This window comes from Leuresthes tenuis, unplaced genomic scaffold, assembly GCF_036924035.1.
Source record: "Leuresthes tenuis unplaced genomic scaffold, fLeuTen1.0.hap1 SCAF_4, whole genome shotgun sequence".
Lineage (NCBI taxonomy): Eukaryota > Metazoa > Chordata > Actinopteri > Atheriniformes > Atherinopsidae > Leuresthes > Leuresthes tenuis.
In genome coordinates, this window is record NW_027325358.1 from 3578228 (window position 1) to 3596448 (window position 18221).

An 18221-nucleotide genomic window follows, 5' to 3' on the forward strand; every position below is an offset into this window, starting at 1 on the left:
AATGACTCCAGTCACAAAAGTGTGTGATCAAACCGAAGTATTGTGCCATAATTCTTTGACCGCAGACTAGCTTTTCCTTCTTGAAAACTGTCCCCAGCTCTCTTTAAACGTGGAGCATTGGGGCACAATGACAGAAAAAGGAAGCATGACAGAACACAGACATTTAGCTGAAAGCTATGTGATAGCAGAAGTGTCACAACCACCTGTTACGGAAACACCCCGTTTTTTAAACGCTGACAGGAAGTGTTGCACACACATTTCAGAAGGCTCCCAGAGCCGTGCTCGTCTTCATGTGAAAGATGCACGGGTGGAGTCGCATGGTCACCTACATGGTGGCTGCTGGTAAGATGAAATATTTCATTTAGAGTCTTATAAGAGACGGTTTTTAACGACACTTTGGGGGGATTTATGCTTGAGAAAGTTTCAGGTTTGAGAAACTTTTCATTTATAGCTGAAATTAATTTTTTCTGAATATTCTTTACATGCTTTAAAAAAAAAAACTGGACCAAGAAAACCAGCTAACTTTAAATATAAGCTAAATATTGACCATTTAAAGCTTTTTTTCATTTATTTGAGCTGCACAAACCGCTCAGTTTGCCTCCACTGATGTGAAAAATGTCAAATCATCTGTCAAACAGTTCAGCCCAGGAAACAAAACTGTGAAATCGATTGTTTTTTCTGTTTGTGTGAATTTTAATACTCGAGGGGGCAACTTTTATAGGAATGTAGCCCTATTAATTAACACAGGAGAGCTAACAGGGTCTGTCAACATACTTTCCCTGAGGACAGTTTAGAAAGTAAACCTTTAGCCGGTGACTGCTGGTTAATTTGGAGGAAACAAACGGTTAAAACAGTGTCTCGAGGAGTTAATTTCACTGTATTTCTGTTACATTTATCTGACAGCTGGAGCTACTTGTTACTTTTCTAAATAAGTTTAGGACATTCAACATGTTTTACCAGAACTGGGACCTTTCTGTGGGGAGTTTGCATGTTTCTTCCCGTGTTAAAACATGGATGTTGGGTTAATGCTGATTCAGATTCAGATTTTTTAGTGTGAGAGTTGCACGGCTGTTTGTCTCGTTGGTCTCGGTGTTTTTCATGTGGGGAACTGGTGACCTCACCCCACCTTTTAGCACCTGGGATCGGGTCCAGCTCCCCAGCGACCCTCACGTAGTGTCATCATTAAATTCTAACAGAGCTTCTTAGTTTATCAGAAATATTTCTGACGATCACTAAAGTCCTTTCTTGGATAAATCTACCAGAATTTCACACTTACACCTTTTAAAATGCGTAAAATTGCTGCTTCTCCTTTAAACTACTTTGCTCACTTTGAGCTTCGGAAGAAACTGACATTCAGAGATCATTTTCAGAGTTTTTTACACACAAATTAATCAATACCTTATTAATTATTAGTTGTATCAATTACTATTTCATAGTGTGAGCGTGATTGGGTCATTTGTCTGCCGCACTGTTAGTATTAAAAGACTAAAACATACTAAAGTAGAAGTATTTGTATGTGTTATATTATTATTTTCACATAAATCTCTGATACTGAGGAGAAACCTTCTTCTACATGATGTGAGACATATTGTTGTCTTTCAAATGCACAAAATAAGTGTGAGAACAGGAAATCTGTCAGTAAAGCAATGACAGAAAGGGAGTAACTGAGTTCAATATGGGCTGCAGGGGGCGCTATTTTCACAAGTCACATTATGCGTTTTGTCTGTGCAACACAGTTTGACCATAAATGGAGACAGATGTGATCTTTTGCGTCTCTCTGAAGGTTTTTAAAGCACTGCTTCAGTGGAAATGGATGAGTCCGTTTAAGAGGAGCAACATTACCTTCTTTTCGTGTCAGTTGCTGATTTCTGTGTTGTGCACGGGTCTAAATGTGCTCTGATTCGAGGCTCGTACATCAGAACTTTTCATGAAGGTTTGGGAGGAATCTGACACCCGGTCACCAGGCTTTAAACAGACGAAACAAAAGCAAACTTTATCGACAACATGTGATTGAACAGTTCAGTAACAGCAGGTTTGTTGCTGCTTTTGTGAAGCATTTCTTTGTATTTCTTGTGTTCTGAACAGATTTTGTGAGACTGTGTCTGAATAATGATGTATTTTTACAGCTTTTTCCCCTCGAGATGAGTCTGTTTGAAACTATTTTCAAAAGGGTAAATGGGTTATTGTGAGCTTGCATTTAAAGAACATTCTTTGAACATTTGCGTCTCACATCCTGTCTTCACTTTGGTACCTGTGATGATGTATCTTTCACAGCTAAGTGTGTCAGGAGCTATAAGTGTCATCAGGGTTTGAAACAAGCAGCCACACATTGCAGCAGAGCTCTTTGAAGACACCCAGGCGGACTCTGTTGCAATCTAAAAGAGGAAATGTGTTTCTCCACAGAAAAATAAAAAAAGACCTCAGTGTAAACCGCTCAATATCTGTTACATTGATGCATCTAGATTCATCATCAGGACAATTAGACGTCCACAAATTGCATATCACCGGCCACTTTATCAGCTACACCCTGCCAGTAAAAGGTTGGACCCCCCCCCCCCTAGCTTTTTCCTTCAGAACTGCCTTAATTCTTTGTGGCAAACTTTCAACAAGGTGTTGGAAACATTCCTCAGAGATTTGGGTCCATTTTGATTTAATAGCATTTAATATAGCATTTTAAATTATATATTTGAATTAAAGAAAATATTAAAAATGTGTTGGATGTTCACAATTACTGTAAAGAACAACTTCAAGAATAATTTTGTGATTATTATAACGTTAAATATTATTCTAAACAAGTTGTCACACATTTAAAAGCTAAAAATGGGACCTTTTGTTTCTTTCCAGCTGCAGTCATCTCAGCTTCTTCAGCCTTTAACATTGACATGAAGACTCCCGTCGTCTATCATGGTGAACAAAATGATTTCTTTGGATATAAAGTGCTGCAGTACAATTCTGCCGGGAACAAAGGGTGAGTTTGCAGCTGCAACTTGGAGGATTTGTTGAAATTCATGCTTCTACTTGCTCAGCTGCTGGTAAAGTAGGTAAAAAAAACTACGAGAAGTTGGTCTGTGGTGAGCTGGCACAGTTTGTGGTTGAACTCATGCATCCTGCCACTAACAACCTGCTTATGAAAACACAATGTTCTTTATCTAATTTAGAACTGCTGCTTTTGTTAGACTGACCGTCCTGTTTTGTTGTGTTTCACAGGATAATCATCACTGCACCCAGGCTAAATGGAACAGGGGGAATGTGCAGACTTGAACAAAATAAAACCCCAGAGTATCTCATCTTTGATGGTATATTCGCTGATTACTTACACACCAAATCACTTTTTTATTTATTTATTACCCCTTGTCCTGTTCAGCATTATGGCAGCAGAATTGTAGTCTGAATACCTTTGATCCCAAACAGATTTGCTTTGCCAAGGGAAGTTTTATAAATGTAGCTGTGTTGTATGCGATTGCTGCTTCTTGTGCTTGTTTTTGTTTGTTTGTGTGTTTGTTTTTGTTTGTTTGTTTGCTTGTTTTTGTTTGTTTGTGTGTTTGTTTTTGTTTGTTTGTGTGCTTGTTTTTGTTTGTTTGTGTGTTTTTGTTTGTTTGTGTGCTTGTTTTTGTTTGTTTGTGTGTTTGTTTTTGTTTGTTTGTGTGTTTGTTTTTGTTTGTTTGTGTGTTTGTTTGTTTGTGTGTTTGTTTGTTTTTGTTTGTTTGTGTGTTTGTTTGTGTGTTTGTTTTTGTTTGTTTGTGTGTTTGTTTGTTAGTTTGTGTGTTTGTTTTTGTTTGTGTGTGTGTTTGTTTTTGTTTGTGTGTGTGTTTGTTTTTGTTTGTTTGTGTGTTTGTTTTTTCTCTGCTTGTCTGCTTTCAGCTGCTCCTGGTGGCTCTAAGGCTGGATTCCCCTCAGAGGCCATGGATTGTTGTCTGTTTTGTGTTTTTTACTGGTGTAGCAGCTGGTTGTCTGGTTTTTGTTTCTATTTTTGTTCTGTTTCTTCTTCTTCTTTCCTCTTCTTTCCTCTTCTTCTTTCCTTGTCCCCCGGTCCGGTTCAGCTCTATTACGTGTTATATATTGTAAACAGAAATAAATAAATGGGCATCAAGGGGAGCTTTACATTTATAAAACCAAATCACTTTTTAAAAAAGAGAAGCAGCTTCTTAAAATACAGAAATACAAATGGAATATCTCAATATGCGGCGTTTTCTGACACCAGTCCAATGTTTCCGTTGCAGACAATCCTCAGATAAACTTAACGGCCGTGAAGCACCTTGGCTCTTCGATAGCTGCAGACCCCACAGACTCCCAGTTCACCGTAAGAAAAACACACTTTCTCTGTGACAGTTCTGAGCAAAACGAATCAACACGTTGTTTTGATGTTCTGCTGTAGGTTTGCAGTCCAAGTTTTGTTCACGAATGTAACGGGAACTCCTACCTGAACAGTTTGTGTTACAACATCACAGACGGATTCCGGCGCGTCTCCCCGTTCAAACCTGCGTTCCAGGGTAAAAGAAACGTAGAAAAGCATCCGCCGTATTTCTGCTGAGCTGATATTTGACGCTAATCATCAGTCTTTATTTTCAGAATGCACGAAAAAGACAGTGGACCTCGTCTTTCTCTTCGATGGATCAGGGAGCATGACTGAAATCGAGTTCAATGAAAACAAAAAATTCATCAAGAAAATAATGAACAGCTTCAAAAACACATCGATTAAGGTCATTTAACTGTCACATCTGAAGTCAGCTTATAGGGAATGTGCTGTATTCAATGTTTTAATATTGTCATGATTATGTTTTTTAGTTTGCAGCAGCTCAGTTCTCCATTTTTCCCCGGGTGGTTTTTGACTTCAATGATAGTAAAGATGGTACTGCTCTGGGGAAACTTGACCAGGAGCCTCACATGAAGAGCCTCACCAACACATACAAAGCCCTCAGATTTGTGTTGTAAGTTCTGCTGCTTTACAAGCAACTGGCACAGGGCGCCTGTGAGATTGTGAGCATCTTATAAATGCTGACGTCATACTGAGCATCACTAATTCCACATGTGTTTCAGAGACAATCTGTTTGAAAACTCAACTGCAGGCGCCTCTGCTGATGCAATTAAAGCTCTGGTGATAATCACAGATGGAGATCCCAGTGATCCAAAGACAAATATCACTGAAATATATGATGAAAAGAACATTGTCCGGTTTGTTATTGGGGTAAGCTGTGATACGTTGTTGCTGTGGTGATTACTTTTGCTAAACTAATCACATGTATGATGGAACTGTTCTTTTATTGCAGAGTTTATAAGCAGACTTCCTCGGTTCTTTAGGAGGGGAAACCCCCATTTTTTAAGATATATCCGTCCGTGTTTGTGTCCGCGCAGAAAAAAAAATCCAATTTTAGTCCAATAATGGTGTCAGACTTGAATGATTTGATCCAACCTTCTGGTTTCAGATTTATAAATCAGGGAGTAATGAGAGCTACAGAGAAATCGGTTCAAACCCAAAGACAAAACACGTCTTCCCTATTGAGGCATATGATGGACTTGAAGGAATCCTGGATAAATTTCAAAATAAGATCTTTAAAATTGAAGGTGATGTTATCTTTTTGTACTTTTTGATTATTAATGTCACTAAATTGGATTATTTTACCCGTGCAGTTGTAACGCTGACCCCCTTCTTGTCTCATATTCAGGGTCCAATGTGGCTCGGGCTGGAAACATGGCGAAGGAAATGTCTCAGAGTGGATTCAGCGCCGTCTTCTACAAGGTGAGTAATGCCTAAATCTATCATTTGGTTATTATAGTTCATTCTAACATGTAGCACATAAAGGTTCAAAGGTTTCACTTCAGCAACATCTTACAGAGTTAAGCGTTTAAAAATCCAACTGCTCAGTATTTCAAATCATATCTTATTTTGAAGGACTACTGATTGTACAGTGAAATGGATCCAATCAACTCCAGGCTATGTGTCGATGAACAGTGAACCAAATTCAATTACATTCAATTCAGTTTAATTAAATTGTATTTATATATGGCGCCAAATAACAACAAATGTCATCTCCTCAATCAGTTCTTCAGAGATATGCTTTGCCCTATTTTGCATGTTTTCAGAGAGGGATTCATTCTGCAGCAGGATAATGAGCCCAAAAGTACCTCAAAGCTTTGAGCTTGAAGACCAGAGACGACCAACTGTCAAAGACTTTATTAGAGGAAATATATAACTAAAGATGAAAACCACTGCTTAGCCTGAAAAACAGCAAAAGCATGCTAGCTAAAAAAAAAAAACCTGACCGAGAAGAACATGGAAACAAAATGGAAAGAAGATCAGCTTAAAAGATCAACTAATCTTTAAAGCGGTAACGCTTCAGTTGATGCAAATAATTATGAAACATAGAGTCATGCGACAGTGGCATAATTGAAAGAATTAAGGACCAACAACAGCACCAATGCAACTAAGAGCAGCCCACACCTCAAAATGTTCCTCAAATCTCTGAGACTGATCCCAAGTGTCAGCAAAACGTTGTAATACGTTTATGTTCATTAGCATCAATGCAGAGAGGTTACAGACACAGTCATCCGTCCGTTTTCTTTCACTTATTCGGAGTCGGGTCTCGGAGGCAACAGGAGGGAAACTGAGACATCGCCTCAGCTACTCTAAGGCCAGATGAGATCAATAATCCCTTCAGTTTGTTCTGGGTCTACCCTGGAGCTTCATTCTGCTTGTCCATTTGTCTTTTCGAATTAGTTGTGAACAAGATCCAGAGATACTTTAACTCTGCTGCCTGAAGAAAAGACTCATTCTAGACCCAGACGGAGCACTCCAGCCTTTTTCTGGTTGAGAACCATGGCCTCAGATTTGGAGAAACTGACTTTGATCCCAGCCATTCATTGCTCCAGTACGCACTGAAGGTCATGGCTTGAATAAGCCAGCAAGAGTCAGAGATGCAACCCTGAGGTCACTGAACCAGACGCCCTCCTCTCCCGAGTTACACTTTGAGATCCTCTCGATGAAAACCATAAACAGGATTAGTAAATGGACCATACTTTTATAACACTCATAAGCCACCTTCTCCCATTCATACAGAACTTCTTAGTCTATGTTGTGTTCTCAGCGTCTGGAAAGCTGAGGATAGGACCACTGACCACCTTCCAAGTGGTAGATAACGGCTTTTCCTGCTGTGCTACAGCCACCTGTTAGATGGAGTCCAACATGCACGATAAACAAATGTGGAAATGCTCATATGACTTGTATTTTCTTCCTGCTGCCTGTAAATGTTAGTTATCGTCACTATTAATTGGGTCTTGGGTTTTTTAAAGGGTATGAACAAAGAACTTATTTGTTTTTTTAAAATTTCTTTAACTGAATGAACTGTTGGGCTGCAATAACAATGGCTGTTATCCAAGAGAAAGAAGGAAAATAATCCTAAACATCACTGGATCTTAATGTAAATGAGCTACATTCTGCTTTATGGGAACCAGTTTAAAAGACACCCAAATAAAAGGTCAACGGCAGAAAGAGTCAATTACCAGATTTCAACATAATCCTTTTCTGATTTAGAACTCAAGCATAAGGACAATCATAGGTATCTGTGTTCTGATCACATCTCTCTGTTGACAGGACACCTTGGTTCTGGGTTCTGTGGGATCAAACAGCTGGCGTGGGACTCTCCAAGAATGGAAAAACCAAAAGGAAGAACAGATTTTAGATCCAGAAATGGAGATGGACTCATACTTGGGTAAACTCATTAAGCGCATCTTCGTCAAATTAATCCCAAACCTAAGATTCAATGCCCAAAAACATTGGGACACTGTGTAAAATGTCAATGCAATTTTGAATTTGTTGGCAGCAAAATATCTAAAAAAAGTTGGTTTTACTTTCAACATCTGATATGTTTTCTATGTTATTGTGTGTAAAATATTGGTTAATTTACACTACGTTGGGCCTGGGGTTGTAGATGACTGATTACTCTTTTTCACTCGTTTTTTTTGCGCGTTGTGAGTGATAATTGAGCTAAATATGTTGTGTGACTTCTACTGCTACAGGATACTCTACAGCTGTTGGAGAGAGGAATGGCGTTCCTCTATATTTCACGGGTGCTCCACGCTTTAACCACACAGGACAAGTTGTACTTTTCAGACAGGATGGGAAGAAATGGTCAGCAACTCAAAGAATTACCAGCAGCAAGGTTAGTAACTCTACTGAGTAGTTTTTTTTTTATTTTAAATTAGATTTATCATAACGTTTTCAAACCTAGTTTTCAAAAGTTGTAGTTATTTATCCAGAAAAGTCCCATTGACATACTAGATCTCTTCTTACAGCGTATCAAAAAACATATTTTCCACAAAGGTTTAACATACGAGACGAATTCTAATGTTAGTACCATAAAAAATATCCAGCAGTTAAACAGGACAAGGCAGAGTATTACAAGTTTAACTTGCAAATTGATGCAAATAGACAAAGAGATAAAGTCCTCTTCAATGCAATGTGCTGTGGAGCATCTTTTCAATGGTTACAGAGAGGAAACCACAGAGCTTCCTTGCACTGGAACCTTGTTTTCTCAAGAAGAGAAGTGACAACTAATGTTTCATCTTAACTTTACAGATTGGCTCCTACTTTGGTGCTGAGCTGTGCTCTTTAGATGTCGACTCAGACGGTAATACGGATTTCCTGCTGGTGGGAGCTCCAATGTTTTACCAGCCTCAGGAGAAGAAAGAAGGAAGAATCTACATCTATTCTTTGACTGATGAGGTGGGTTGTGATGAGGTTTAAAAGTGTCATTTCTGCATGTGTTTTATTAATCAGCTCGTTATTCTCATTTCTCATAGACACTCCTGCAAGAAAAGCTCATTATTGAGGCACCATCATCGGGTAGGTTTGGCTCCACTATAGCCAGTCTTGCAGATCTGAATGGAGATGGACTCCGAGACGTTGCTGTTGGAGCCCCTCTGGAGGACAATAATGGGGGGGTTGTGTACCTCTACCTTGGAGACAGACACAAAGGGATACACGACATATCCAGCCAGGTGACAAGATTCAAAATTCTATCTTTATGTCAATACCTCACACAGGATTGCAACCTCTTTACCCTCTTTTACTGCAGAAATAGATGAAACCATGAGAGCTATGAGCTGCCGTTGCTTTTGTTGGTGCCATTCGTGGTCCTTTGGCTTTGCCCTACTTTGGAAAAGACAGAAGTCTAGAATGGATAATAAACTTTGTGATGGCAGGAAGCAGTCATGAAGATTGCCCCGAGCAGCTTTTTGTTTGCTCTGGACAAGGCATCATGGGAAAGAATGAGGGACTGGTAGCAGGAATGTCTAGCTCAGAAAATGGTAGAAATTATATCAGGATATAATGAAGATGAGGGTTTCCAACATCTTATGGAATCTGCACCATCAAGAACTGAGGTGGTCCTTTTGCATGGGAGGCAACATGACAAAGTTTGAATATGCTGCATTTGTCTCCACCTCCTCTGTCATGAGAATCTTCAAATAGGCACCGTCTCAGTTGTCAAATGTCTTTCTGTACCAGAAAATCATGGGAAAGACAATTAACTCTGGGATAAGGTTCTTTGGTCAAGCTATCAATGGACGCATCGACCTTGGAGATGATGGGCTTCCAGATATTGTGGTTGGATCACAGGGTGCTGCTGTTGTCTTAAGGTATAGATGCCATGCACGTTTAATGTGTTACGTTGCAGTGCCTTTGCCTTTGTGCAAGAGCAATTCCAAACAGTTTTAATCGATGTCTTCCAGGTCCAAGCCCGTCTACAATGTTAAAGCCGACCTGTCCTTCCATCCTGCGGAGATAAGCACAGAGAATATCGACTGCCTGGGCAGGATGAATGAAAACGTACACATGGTTAACGTAACGGTCTGCTTTGAAATGACAGAGACAACGAAGAACAACTCAGGTGCAGACCTCAGCCAATAAGGTCAACGACTGCTGCTCTAAGTGTGTTTTTCTGATCCCGCTGTATGCCTCTGCAGGGGCAGCCGGCTCTGGACTGAACATCTTGTACACACTCAATGTGGAGCCAACAAGGGAAACACCTCGAGGTTTCTTCATTCAGAAGGAGAAGAAAACCAAGAATCTCACATCGACCTTTTATCAGATGGTGGATAAAAAAAAGTGCATCATGCATGACATCTACATGCAAGTATGAAGATTAATCAAATCCCTTTATGTTAAACACGTCTTAACGTCTGGAAAGTAAAAGTTTCCACTTCTTCACACATATGGCAGCAAAGTCTTCTGCTTTTTGTTTTGCAGAAATGTGTGAGAGACACATTATCGCCGATCAACATCAAGCTAAACTTTTCCCAAGATAACAGTGAGAACTCCAGTGCCGTCCTGAACGTTTACAGCAGCACAGGCGCCAAAGTTGAGGTTTGTACAGCGATTAAAGAAAAAGACAAACCTAAATGTACCTGAAGCATCCCAAACTTTGGAGGAATAAGCCCATACTTACGTTAGGTTGCAGTAGTAAAGCTACAGCTGTAACATGCAACATATATCACATTGTTTAATGGAGCATATATTACATAAGTGTATAATAAGACATATACAATGAGGAAGACAGTTCAAATAAGGACAGAAAAAAGCCAATAAGTAAAACATGTTGTTGTGTCAGGCGGCTCGCACTCATTCTCCTGCCTTCATCTTTATTTACATGAATCACAGTTAGTACGAGCACATGAAAATAAGTGTTGCTTTGAAAGCTGTGGCCACGAGGAACTGAACGATGGAATTATTTACTTAACTTTCCCAAAGAGTGGTCCAGTGTTTCCCATATCAAATCATACAATATAAGAAACACTGAGAAGTCAACCAGCTCTGCTGCTCAGATACTTCTGGTCCAGTTACCTTTCTAAGCAACCACTGTCAGAGTATAACTCAGGTCTGCATGTTTATGCATTTAGCTTTTACTTTACGCTTTTATCCAAAGATAGACAGATAGGCTAAGGGGGTCTTGCCTACTGGAGACAGTACCTTTCATGCAGGGGATTTGAACCCAGATCTCCCACATGAAAGGTGGCAATCATCAGTCCAGACAACAGCATTAATAATAGTTGACAAACATTGGCTGGAGCCCACCAAATACTGACGAAGAAACAGAAGGTAGAGAAACCACGTTGATATGAAATGTTGACATAATCAGCTGTTAGGCTGCTGAACAGCAAAGAGCCCTCGGGATGTCTATGTTTATGTTTCTGTTTCTGTATTTATCAGACGCTTTTATCCAAAGCGACTTACAAATGAAGATATAACAGCTCTATAAAAAGCTAACAATAAGCTACATAGAAGGAACCCAGGAGTCCGACTCTGTCAGAGGGGACAGAGTAGAGATAGGGTGCAGGCATAGAAGGAAGTGCAGAAAGATAAAGTGCAGAGATAGAGGGGGGAGGGAAGTACAAGGTAAGTGCTGGGATAGGAGATGCTCTCTGAAGAGCTGGGTTTTCAGGAGCTTCTTGAAGATAGACAGGGACGCCCCTGTTCTGGTAGCGCTCGGTAGGTCATTCCACCATCGTGGGACGACACATGAACAGAGTTTGGATTGTCTTAGGCGTGGTGTAGGAGCTGCTAGACGACAATCCTGGGACCAACGGAGGGACCCAGTTGGGACAGAAGCCTTTGCAAGAGCATTCAAGTAGATGGGAGCCGTTCCATTAAGCTCTTTGTAGCTAACATCAGGGACTTGAACCTGATGCGGGCGGCTAAGGGCAGCCAGAGGAGCTCAATGAACAGAGGGGGGGCGTGTTCTTTTAGGCTGATCCAAGACCAGACGCGCCGCCGCGTTCTGGACCATCTGCAGAGGTTTCACAGGCTGGAGATCAGTTAGGAGACCAGTTAGGAGACCAGTTAGGAAACCAGTTAGGAGAGCGTTGCAGTAGTGAAGGTGGGAGATGACCATGGCCTGCACCAGGAGCTGGGGGGCATGTTGGTTCAGGTATGGTCTGATCTTTCTTATGTTTAGTAATGCAAAGCGGCACGATGGAGCGACAGAGGTAACGTGATCTTTGAAGGTTAGTTGGTCATCAATCATGACACCCAAGTTTCTAGCAACCTTTGATGGAGCAAGAGAGAGGGAATGTCTAACGCATTAACATTATCCGTTGCACTATTAATCTTTACAGCTATGAGCTCGTCGTTAACCAAAATCCAACAAAGAACAAAGGTCTTTCTGTTAATATTGTTGACCAATCTCTGCAAGAGGGGCACCTGGAAGGGCCACCAGTCCATCTCAGGACCACACAGAGACAAAAAGGACGTACAACCATGCACAGCAACACTGAGTCATTTTAGAATGACTAATTAACCTGAGATGCATGTCTTTGGATGACGGGAGGAATCCTCTGGCTAAGAACACTCTGGCTGTCACGTGTTGATTTAACTTTCACCTTATAGTTCGGCTCTTGATGCCCGATGAGGCCAGTTGAGTTGGACAATCAGAGTAGACTGTGTGGGGTCTTTGTCCTGAACCGCTTCTGTTTTATCAGAAAAAACACACAGATATGAGAGAGCAAACAGCGCTCTTCTAGCTGTGAAAAACCCTGATGCATCCTTTCCTTTTTTACAGGTTCCCTTTCACAAACAGTGTAGAGAAAATTCCGTCTGTATCGCTAAACTCGAAGTGGATTTCGGCTTCCTGTAAGTATCTAAAGTGGCAACGTTTTTACTGAAAATCATACATCCGACTGAACATAACAGGTACTCTAACTCTTTTAGGTCTTCAACACTGATGGTGAAAGAAAACAAGTACTTCAACATTTCTATAAGTCTGTCCAATCATGGCGACGACTCGTACAACACGAGCCTGACTATCCACTATCCTCTGGGCCTCTCCTATTCGGTGATGAGTTTAACAGAGGTGATGTCATTTAAACCTGCTTTATAATGTCAAACCATTAATATACTGCAGAAACATACCAAATTTTACCCATTAAAGCCGATTTACAGATCTTTTACAGAAAAGATACAGAACTTATTAAGATTCATGCTTCATACGGGCTCCTTTAAGGTGAATTAAAAAGTTTTACGACTACTTGGTCACAACTTGTCTCTATGATGTTCACTTTTTGGATCTTAAGTATTGCACAGGCAGTGATATAATGGGACTGGATAGTGTAGTGGTTTGATTGCCACCTTTCATGTGGGAAATCTGGGTTCAAATCTCCTGCATGAAAGGTACTACCTCCAGTAGGAGTCCTTAGGCAAGACCCCCTTACCTGATCTGCCTACCTGTAAGTCGCTTTGGATAAAAGCGTCTGCTAAATACTTAAACATAACATATAAGTGTTGGACACTGTGCCAACATTGATGATGCTGATCTTGACACTTAACACATGACACATGAGTATATTAACCACCTCTGTTACCCACATTGGCATCACAGCCATAGCAGACTCGGATAACGTAACTCCCCTCTACTTTTTGCTATGTTTCTTTTTTTTCGATGGCAACGGAACAGACTGTTTTTTCCCGTTTGAAACCCACACAGGATGTGAAAGCTGTCAGTTTTCACAGTAGAGACGCAAACTCTTGCACAGACTGAAGCCACTTGGCTGAGAATTGTGATTTGATCTTGCATGTGTCATAACAGAGTCAACTATCAATGTTTTCCAACAGGCCTCGAGACACGTGCTCCACAACTGCAAAAATCAGGAGGGATTACTCCACAAGACTGTGTGCGACATCAACCCTCCGGTGTTTCGCAGCCAAATTACTGTGAGTCATACCACACCCAGAGGAATTGTAGACATTTACTTTGAGTCTGAATCACATCTAAAATAGTTGTCTCTTGTTCCATGAAGGCAAAATTTATAGCTTCTTTCCACGTCATGAAAGATTTTGCCTGGAATGACACGATGTCGATGACCATTGCTGCAAAAAGGTACATAAGAGGCGTCTTTAAACAACCTAACATAGAATACAGCCAAACATTGGTCCTGTGTGTATTATTTGACAATCACAAAAGCTGCATCTTTTATCCTCAGTGACAGTTCAAACTCCAGCTTGACTGGGATCGTTTCTGTGACCAAAAGTATTCCAGTACAGTATGAAATCGGAATGGCATTAACAGTGTAAGTGGCAATATTAACAGTTCTTTGTAATCTACATCAGCTGTTTAATTACAATATTAGTGGTTCAGTTTTATTTAAACCAATAATTAGCATTAGAACCCATATGTTTGTCATATAGGCCAAGGAAATCCGAAGAGCTTGACTAAGGGCAGCTAGACTTCCTTTTCCTGGTTCCTGAAGCTGTTTCACCTCTCCTCTAAAAGTATAGATGGGAATCGAGAGCCGGTTCTCTTCCCAGTAGTTCAAATCCGTGGAATCGTTAATCCGCCTGCCTAAATTATCCCGTTTTCTTGGTTCTGCTAATGTCTGACGCGTTTGACGTCTTGTGCACGCTTCGTATTTTGGCTCAGAATTTTCCAACATGGCGTTGAGGCAGTTTGGTTCTATTTCACCAAAAAGGAGAAGACAAGGGCCAGTTGCAACACGTGCAGAGCTGGGATCCAGGTCCTGTGGATTGTAATAATGTTAGTGACATACTGTGTGAAGAAGAATTTCCATCTGATATTAACATTTAGTTGCACGAGTGAGGCAGGATCAGAGGCAGGATCAGAGGCAGGATCAGAGGCAGGATCAGAGGCAGGATCAGAGGCAGGATCAGAGGCTGGCTCCCGCATCCCTTCCATCAAGGCAGGGAAAAGTAAAACGACAGCGGCGAAAATAGATAAAATGCTGAAGTGTTACTACAACCAAAGCCATTTGTACTATATTTAACCGGATGAGAATCGATAAGAGAATCGATAAGAGAATCGATAAGGAACCGAATCGATACCGATAAATGGACCGGAAATGCTTAACGATTCCCTATCCGAAAGGCTTCTTCAGTTCTTAGCTCAGTCCAAATCCACTCGACCCTCATTCAAAGCTTTTATTATTAGCTTTAGCTGTACAACCCTTCCACTCCCTGCATTGTGTGATCCTTATCTATTCTTTCCAGGAAAGATGAAACTGTCACTTATCTGAACTTCACAACAAAGGATGCTGCACCCAAAAACATGCTTTCTGTTTACAGAGTGAGTCACTTGTATATTCTGCCATCTTATCATCTGGAAGCAGGAATCAGATTTATTGAATTCTAATGAATGTCTCTCACAGATAGACAACACTGGTTTTAAGGATTTTCCTGTCAACGTGACCCTGTTCTTCCCACTTAAACTGGAACGTAACTTTGAAATGAACAACTATCAAGTTCTTGTCCAGCCGGTAATTTAACGAGAGCCAGAATGATTTTTTACATAATCAGACATGGTGTCAAACTGCAATCTCTTAATTCCTGCACATCTCTTTCTTTTTAAGAACAAAACTGAGTCATGCTCGTTTATTTTTGATGTGAACCATGAGGTGAGTACATCAGAAATATTCACACCGATCACGTGATTAACTTATGATTAACTTATTAACTTATTAACTTACTTCGTTGCAGCACTGTTCTCCAGAACAAAGCTGCACAGCCATGAAGTGCTTGGATTTAAATCTGAAGAGGTTTTCAGCTATTGAGTTGAGTTTGAGTGGATCCGTGCAGTTCAGAGACCTCCGCCAGCAGGCAAAGGTTCGTTCAGTGGCACCTGCAGACAGAACACATCAAACACGAAATCTTTTTAACTGGCTTGCTCTTACTTTGCAGAATATTGGCTTTCTTAAACAATATACTGGAGAGAGTTCAGCTCTTAAATTCAAGAGCTTCATACGTGTCGACTATGATGAAAATCGATATGTGCTGAGTTCTCATTACCAAAAGGTATGTTGTAGTTTAACTTTTAAAGGTCTAACTTTTAAAGCTTTGTCAGTGCATCTGATTTATCTCATCAATTATGCCTAGAAAACTGAGGTGTCCGAAGACAACGATCCCACAAAGAAATCGGTATGTGCAGCTGTTTTTTACTAACTAGCAGATGGAGAAGATCCTCCGAAGGTTTACACACAATTTAAACCACTTGTGTTTTCTCTGGGAACAGACTGAAGCTCAGATAGAGTTAATATTCCTCCCAAATGAGCCGCTGATCTATTCAACTGGATCTGGATTGGGATTATTGCTCCTGATCATATTGACAATTATCTTGTACAAGGTGAGATTTCCTGAAATTAAACACATACAGTAAAAGTTGCAAATTTACTTCATCTTCACATCCAGAGCTATGAATTACTGTGAGACATTGAAATAGTCGCTTTGGTTGTTAAGTCTTACGATTTTTCTCATGTCTCTTCACAAGTTGGGCTGCTTCAAGAGGAAAACTGTTGAGTATTATCAACAACAGGAAAATAAAGCCTCCCTTCAAGATGACGCCTCTTCTGGGTGCAGCAACAGTCCCACCAACGGTCTCCTTGCTCAGTCAGAAACAGACAGCAAGCCTGATCCCACCAACGGTCTCCTTGCTCAGTCAGAAACAGACAGCAAGCCTGATCCCACCAACGGTCTCCTTGCTCAGTCAGAAACAGACAGCAAGCCTGATCAAACTCCAGAGGAAAATGTCCCGCTGAACAGTGAAGAGGTCTGAATTTACAACCAGAACTTCAGTGTGAAGTCGCAGGACTGCTGTGTGATGAAGAATATTTAATGAACAGCATTCAACAAAATGACAACAAACAAATAACATAAAAGAAAAGAAAAGAAAAATGCCCAGGACTGGTTCATCGGTTATGTTTTTAGGTAAAGATTGGTTGAGTGTTTGAGTTTGGAGTGCATCATTCAGTTCTAAGGACTCATTCAAAGTGTCATTATGTAACAAAGAGTAAACCAAAGCGCAGAAGCAGTGTGTGAAAAACTAAGTGAACCCTTACTACTTTCATAGGAATTAAGAGGGTCAGTGGCAGCCAGCTGCTGCCAGTGTGAGCAGCTCTATAAAAGCAGGAGTTCTGTCAGTTTTCAGGTGTGTGTTAACAGGATGCCAAGGAGGAAAGACATCAGCAATGATCTTAGAGAAGCAGCTGTTGCTGCCCATCAGTCTGGGAAGGGTTATAAGGCCATTTCCAGACTATCTGGAGTCCATCATTCTACAGAGAGAAAGATTATTCACAAGTGGAAAACATTCAGGACAGCTGTCAATCTTCCCAGGAGTGGACGTCCCAGCAAGTTCACCCCAAGGTGAAGAAGCCCAGAGCTACATCTCAGACTCTACAGGCCTCAGTTAGCATGTTAAAGGTTAAAGGTCATGGCAGCACAGTTAGAAAAAGGCTGAACAAGGATGGCTTGTTTGGAAGGGCTGCAGGAGAAAGCCTCTTCTCTCTAAAAAGAACATGGCAGCACAGCTTAGGTTTGCAAAGCTGCATCTGAACAAAGCCCAAGACTTCTGGAACAATGTCCTTTGGACAGACCAGAGCAAAGTGGAGATGTTTGGTCCTAATGCACAGCAGCACGTTTGGAGGAAACCACAAAGTCACTTAGTTTTTCACACCCCAATTTGTATTTTCTCTCATTTTTTGTTCAATATGTAAACAACAAATATGTCATGCGTTAACCTGTATTACCCTAAAATTAAGACCTGGTTGGGATCACATGGTTTTTTGATATTTACGCGTAATTTTGCCGAAATAAATAAATAATAATAATAAATAAATCTAATAAGTCTAAGATAGTGAAAATACAACTTCTTTTTTTTCTATGTGAGTCTATTAATACCAAAAAGGTTGTTTGTTTCCTCTTTGACAGAAATATCTCACTGAAAGCTTTTCTTTGAACAGTCCAAAGAGTCCCTTTAAGGAGGAAAGAGGGGGTGGATGTAGCGATTTTAACAGATATTACTGCTGTTCTTTACTGCTGAGGAAGTAACATCATTATATCAGAGTTTGACATCTAAACCGCTTGGTTTTAGTGTTTAAATCAAACATATAACCACGAGAGGTTGTATTCTCCCAGCTTACCTGTTGGTTTTCTACGTGAAAATGCATCAGTGAGGTCACTTTTGGATTCTAAATATTTCATATTTTCTGTTTTTGTGTGAAACTTGTGCACATAGCTTCAGTCCTGAATGTGTGGACATGCGTATTTTGTATTTATAAAGGAAGAGTGCGTGGCAGCTCTCGCATTCTTCAAACCGCGCACATTTTATGGCAACATCTCCCTGATATGAGGAGGAAATGATCCTCTCATGAGGTACCCGACTTTATTTACCTCTGCAGGACCCTTAACTTTACTCTGACAATAACTGTTAAGTTTTAACATCATTTTTCTG

The 18221-nt window shown here is 40.5% G+C and overlaps 1 protein-coding gene across 1 annotated transcript; it reads left to right on the forward strand.

Moving 5' to 3' along the window:
* Positions 1–246: 246 nt before the first annotated feature.
* Positions 247–17039, forward strand: LOC140305330 (integrin alpha-M). The gene is made up of 31 exons (XM_072384143.1): positions 247–342; positions 2845–2968; positions 3208–3296; positions 4221–4300; positions 4376–4490; positions 4570–4700; positions 4786–4928; positions 5038–5185; positions 5424–5562; positions 5664–5737; positions 7589–7706; positions 8014–8156; positions 8573–8719; positions 8797–8994; positions 9503–9633; positions 9727–9884; positions 9961–10130; positions 10244–10360; positions 12552–12622; positions 12701–12842; positions 13601–13699; positions 13786–13865; positions 13969–14055; positions 14990–15065; positions 15148–15255; positions 15349–15393; positions 15476–15601; positions 15677–15790; positions 15872–15913; positions 16008–16118; positions 16263–17039. Exons 1-31 carry the CDS (start codon positions 300–302, stop codon positions 16545–16547), a joined length of 3654 nt encoding a protein of 1217 aa, XP_072240244.1. The 5' UTR covers positions 247–299; the 3' UTR covers positions 16548–17039.
* The last annotated feature ends 1182 nt before the right edge of the window (positions 17040–18221 follow it).